The sequence below is a fragment of the Gekko japonicus genome, unplaced genomic scaffold, assembly GCF_001447785.1.
Source record: "Gekko japonicus isolate JY-2015 unplaced genomic scaffold, Gekko_japonicus_V1.1 scaffold981, whole genome shotgun sequence".
Classification (NCBI taxonomy): Eukaryota; Metazoa; Chordata; class Lepidosauria; order Squamata; family Gekkonidae; genus Gekko; species Gekko japonicus.
This window is the reverse complement of record NW_015167567.1, coordinates 158,095-164,411: the sequence shown is the minus strand read 5'-3', so window position 1 is coordinate 164,411 and position 6,317 is coordinate 158,095. Positions and strand designations below refer to the sequence as shown.

The 6,317-nt window shown below is 43.3% G+C and overlaps 1 protein-coding gene across 1 annotated transcript in view; it reads right to left on the bottom strand.

Annotated features, from left to right (window-relative positions):
- Positions 1-935: 935 nt before the first annotated feature.
- The window catches only part of LOC107112643 (glucosylceramidase-like), an 80,117-nt gene continuing 74,735 nt past the window's right edge, over positions 936-6,317 (bottom strand). The window contains exon 10 of the mRNA XM_015413839.1: positions 936-1,062. Within this exon, the coding sequence (XP_015269325.1) occupies positions 936-1,062 (127 nt within the window). The remainder of the gene's footprint in view (positions 1,063-6,317) is intronic.

The following is a 6,317-nucleotide window of genomic DNA, read 5'->3' as shown; positions in this document are numbered from 1 at the left end:
TGGCAACCTTAGAGAAGACCCATTACTTGGGGGGGGGCAGCAATGTGTAGCTGGCTATTTAATCTAGAACTGGCACAAGAAGAGGGGTCAGGGTGATGGTACAGCCGCGGCCTGCAGAAGTTCTCTCTTACTTTCTCATGGTTCGACGTCAAAAAGCAGGGGAGGGCTGCTGCCCTTCCGCCCAGCTCTTGTGTTCCCCAGAAGCATCTGGGTTTGCCACGATGAGAAACCAAATATTAGACTAGATAGATCTTTGGTCTGATCCTACAGGGGCCTTCTTAGAATTGTATGCATTTAAGAGGCCTCCCAAAAAAATCACCATCAGCATAAATTTTTAGGATTGCAACACCAGTTGATAGTGTCCTACAATATTTCACGAAGGGGAGCTTTGACTGGAAATCTTGTTGGTTCCTGAGCTGCTACTGGTCTCTGATCTAGCTACAACATTTTTGTAATCTCTGATCAGCAGGCCAGCGTAATAACCCTTGTACACCCTTGAAAGATGAACAGGAGCCAGAAGTGGATTGAGCCCATCCTAAATGATTACATGTGCTAGTCCAAGTCAGCCTCTTAACCAAACTGTGGACGTGAAAGGAGAGCTTAACATCTGAATTTTAAACAACCCCTTTAGCCGTTTGTTCCTTAGGAGAGCCCAGCTGGAAGTACCCCCTGCTGTCCTAAGGCTATTGTAGTAAGTTTAAAAAAAAAAAAAAACATATTTCCTTCTCCTCCCTTGGCTGATATTGCGTTTCTGCATATTCATTTTAATGTTGCAAAGAATCAAAGAGAGAAATGCACCAAATAAGCAGAAGTCGTACATATGAAGATGCCCGTAGGATGATGGTAACCTTTCCAGCCTCTGATTCTACTGGAGCAAGAAATGCTTATGATATCAATAAGCATTTCGCCAGTGCAGCTTAGGAACAAACCATCTATCATTTTGTTTCGGTGAATTCACCTGAGGGTAGCTTGGCCTGGTACATGAAGCGACAGAAGACAGATGTGTCCGTGACTCGCACTTCTGCTGCTCCAAGGAAATGCAGAACAGAGGAGCTCTTGCTTCTACAGGACGACGTGGGGACAGGTAGGGATTCTTTTATGGATTACCTCCATACGAGGCTGGTCAACCCCTGGTGCAGCATTTGGCAAAACCCTCTCAAAGATGAGACATTCCTCTCCTCATACAAGGTTAGGAGGAGGATCACCTCTGCAGGACTTTTCCAAGTGCCACCAGCACCAGTTAGGAACCTCAGATGTCTCCTCCAAAGAATTATGATTACAGACTGACCCGTCAGCTTCCTCTCTCCCATTCACATTTGTTACCCCAGCAATGCAAAGCTCAGAGAAGCAAGGCACTCTCATGCTTTTGCTTTTGACACTTTCTGCAATGAGGGAAGCTGTTGTGTGCTAGAAACAGCAAATGCCAAATAGTTAACTTTTCAGAAATACGAAAAAAGGGAAGAAAGCTGGGATCCAAAAGAAAAGGAAATGTGTAGAGCTAACTCTAGTTGACAATCACAATCGCACCATCTATTGTAACACAATCAATTTATTCAAAACAACAAATTTCAACATATGGATCGCATGAGAACATAAGAGAAGCCATGTTGGACCAGGCCAATGGTCCATTGAGCTCAACACTCTGTGTCACACAGTGGCCAAAAACCAGGTGGCATCGGGAGGTCCACCAGGAGGCCAGAAATACATATACATGCACAATAGACACATGATGGGCTTCAAGGAAAACTCCCATTTTGTTCAAGCCCTTCAGCAAATATTAACAGTATCAATTAATAGCAAATATATTAAAAACACTGATTATGATAGTTTTGTTGCAATAGTTGATGTAAATGTATCAGTTAATTGGAGACAGTAGAGATGTAATCTTTGGTTCCCAAGAAGAGAAAAAAACAAATCATAAACTCTCTTCTAGTTTCAGGGAAAGGGATTCATCATTTAAATTCTTCGCCAGTTGTCTAGGTCAAGCTCTACACAGGGGATGATCAGGAAGAACATTGTATGAAGAAGAAGAAGAGAAGAGGTTGGATTTATACCCCGCCCTTCACTACCCAAAGGTGTCTCAGAGCGGCTTACAAACTCCTTTCCCTTCCCCTCCCCACAACAGGCACCCTGTGAGGTAGGTGGGGCTGTGAGAGCTCTTGACAGAAACTGCTCTTTTTTAAGAATAGCTGTGCCAGAGCTACGGATGAGTTTTCACTGTAGCTTGATGATAAAGAGGCTGAAGGTTTCCCCGCTTCAGTTTCTACTACCTATTGGAAGAGAGTGCAGATGTTGAGTTCCCAGTAGTGGTAGAAATGTGCTTCTTCGGCACCACATACAATCATAAGCGTCTGACAATGTTACCTAAGCAAAGTTGCACCTGACTCAATTTGCTGATGTAAATGAGCTTACAATAGTGTATCTCTACTTAGGACTGCACTGTGACATGTTCAGACCGTGATATTTTCATACCATGCTTCTCTCTCCAGTGGGGACCAAATGCAGCTTACATTTCCCTGTCCTGTATTTTATATGCACAACAACCCTATGAAGTAGACCGCTGACTGGCCCAGGGTAACCAAAAGAACTGAATAGGGATTTGAACCTGGCTTTCCCAGATTCTAGTCCAACACTGTAATCACTATGCCAGGCTAGCAGTTATGAAAATCCGCATTCCAGATTTTCTCCTATGGGAAACAGAAAACAATCTGGCCTTGTCACATGATCACGTCTTTGCACAGTGGTTACGTGGCAAGCTTACCGTGATGGCGCCCAACAGCTTGACCCTATTGCGAACCAATTGTAGACACCAACGAACACATGCTTTTCAGCACAAATCAGGAAAAATATTTTGGTTCCCTCTCTAATTTCCTCCTAGGAAAAAAACATGAAAAAAACAAAGACGAAAGGAAAATAATTAAATAGAAAATAAATCAACATCCAAGAAAGGAAGTTTTTCCAGATAAATTATCCACAGAGAAAGAGCAGTGAAAGTATTGCAAATTATCACTTTCCTGTGCGCTGCAGCGGTTAATTATTCCATTTCACATTCAAACCAGTATGCCTGGAGATTATTTTTCTCTGCTTTTGTCCGATCAGAGAACACTCAGGAGACCATTTCTCTGATGACAGATTACTGTCTATTCCCCCGCTACTTAACTGGTGTTAATTTCATGTTGTGTACTGAAGTGACTACTAAATTGCCGAGAAAACAGTTGTCCAAAAGTTTACAAAACCTTTGCAAAAAAGCACATCTCTTCTTCAGTTTTCTAGAGTGATGCCTCTAGTTCTCCAGCAACTGAAGCGTGGTCAAATCTCTGGATTACTTGATTACTTTTTCCTGATCTTGGGGACCACCTAACAAAAAATATTTTTTTAAAAACTTGGCGAGCAATGTTGTTTCCTAGAGGCAAAACTAATGATTAAAAAAAGAAGAAGCAAGCTTTGGCTTTGTATTGGATCCTGCCTTCTCCTTTGCTCCCTGTATTCAGTCTGTCTCTAAGCAGCGTTGCTCCTCCCTGTACCAAATTGCAAAAATCAATCTCTGTGACTCCTGCAATCTTCTTCTCTCTGATAGCCTGACAGTCTTCCCTTATCACTCTTCAGCCCACTCATGTCTATCCAGAGCTCTGCTGCCAAAATCATTCACTTCTCTCATCACTCAAGTGATGTCCCTCCCTCAGATCCCCGCAGTGGGTTGCCTTACCTTTCAAAGCTCTCCAGACTATTATCCCACCAATCCTCCTTTTCCCATGATATCCCTGCCTGTAAGCTTCCTAAGCTATCATCTTGAGTTGTGTGGTACAATAAAAGAGGCTGGAACAGACTGAGCTTTAGGTTTTTGATTTCATTTAGCTGCAATCATCCTGTAAACTCGCAGGTCACTCACATGTGAGTCTACGGTTCGACAGCAAATTCTAGTATACCCAGTAGGACAATAACTAGTTGTCTGTGATTCCTGTAGACAGTGAGTTGGAGCAGGACTCCTTTTACCTTTAACAGAAGGCATTTCTGTCAGTGGAGTGGAAGTTTCCTTCTCCCCACCCCCCTCAGTCCACTGAAAATGAGGGAAATGGTGGAGTGGGGAAAACAAATCATTAGTCTGATTGTTTTAAGAAAACCAAGTAGAACAAGTTACCGCCTCCCTGAAGGGCGGAACTGAAATTACTGGTCAGTGGCTGGAAACATCCACAAACAATCTGAGAAAATACTGAAGTTTCAAAATATGCCTGTGGCCCTTTTCAAACAAAATGCCAGTCACATACACTGAGTGATCGAACATAGTGTTCTTCCCCTGGGACATGGGACAAGGGTGCCAGAAACCGACTCCCTGAAAAGGGCTCCTGTCTAAGCCGTTTCCCACTGCACAGTGATTAATTCCCCCAAACACAAAATCAACTGTGTGACACAGAGTCACGGGAAACCAGGGTGTAATCCGGCTCTTTGGTCTTCTGGTGGCCTCAGAACCAAAAGGCTGTTGTAGCCATTTCCCAGGCCTTTGTGGCATGCGGATCCTTTGGAAGAAATGACAAAAATGCATCATCTCCATTCCTCCATTGGAACGCCAGAGTGGTCATGGGCAATGTTCCCTCTAAGCTGTGGAGTCTTGTGAGCAAAAATTCTCCTTTGTGAGCTACTGGCATTAAAGCTGTGAGCAAGCGATTTGGCTACTGCATAAATTCGTTTGCTCTGGAGCCATCCTTCCTGAGCTAAGACACAAATGTGTGAGCCGGAGGCTAAAAAACTGTGAGCTAGCTCACCCTAACCCAGCTTAGAAGGAACACTGGTCATGGGTGGTGTCGGATGTCTTCAAGGAAACCTGAATTATGCTGCTTGGGGATTACTCCCTTTCTTCCGACATGAGAAATTCCAAATTTAACATTTCATTTACCTGATACAGCTGCACAGCATGAGCCAATATATTACCAAAAGTGCAATCAAAGGACAAAAAGCAGCAGGCATACAAACCACATAAAAGTGGTAAAACTATTTGTTTTTTAAAGCAAACCTGGCCAACAAGCAGCAGTAATTAAAAAAAACAAAAAACAGTGACATTTAACACATGGAGCCATGAAAGGCTGCAGTCCTGAAAACACTTCCCTGGGACTCAACCTCATTGAATAAAATGGCAATTGCCTCTGAGCAGACTTGCTTAGGACTGCACTGTAGCAGTGCAATCCTAAACAGGGTTACACCTTTCTAAATCAAGTCAACGGGCTTAGAAGGGTGTGACATTGCTTAGGATGGTGCCACAAGTCACAGATCTCAGTAACAGCACCTTCTGTGATCTGGGGCTGCAGAATGTATAGGGAATAAATGGAGATCGAGCAACCTAGCAACAACTAAATTCAGTAACATAGACAAGCCCTGTAATTTGGAGAAAGGGTACAACTCAAGATGAGATATGATTCAGTCAACAGCATTCCCGTGTTCTTATGGTATTTGATACAACTGGCTTCTTTGAACACAGTCAGATTTTCCCAAACGGAACATTTAAATGCTAAGTGATTGGCAAAGTCCTTTTCAGACATCTCCTTGGTTCCCTGAAAGCGTCTGTGGTTTCCTGCATGTGTAAAAGACAGAAGTGGGTAATGTTGCCTATACATTCAGTGGACCACATGGATGGTAATATCGGAAATACTGATGGAGGCCCCCCCCCAAAAAAGGTAAGCACACACACACGCCCCTGAGAAGAAGAAAAAAAAAACTTATGATGCACCCACATTACCAAACCAACCACAACAACAACAAAGGCAGTGACATTCTTGAGTGCGCATAGGGGCATAATCAAGGTAATGATGATAACTTTCTACAGGCTTTCGGCAATCACATCTGAAATGTGAAGGGTTTTTACAAGGGGTTTGGCCCACTTGTTCCTCTTCAAGATTCTGCTCTTGGGTGACACGTACATAACGCAGCACGGAATGTTAAATGCACCTGTGCTTAATTTCAGTTCTCGGATGTGTTTAAAAATAACACATTTCAATCTCAGTCGCTTGGCAGAGTTCGTAGATATGTACTTTGTCCTGACATTTTCTTCGCTACCTTTCCATTGTTATCAATAACCAAAGAGCGGCGTGCAGTTTTTTTAAAAAAAAAATCAACAATCATCATAACAATAGAAGTCCATCATGTGGTGTCATGTCGTGAGTGTTAGGATGTGGTGGGAGATGTCAGTCCAAATCTCTACTCTGCCATCCCTCACTTGCTGGATGACCTTGGGCCAGTCACACGCTCTCACCCTAGCCAACCAACAGAAGGTTGGTTGCTATAATAACATGGAGGAGAAGAAAACTATGGCCCCTGCCACACGGGGG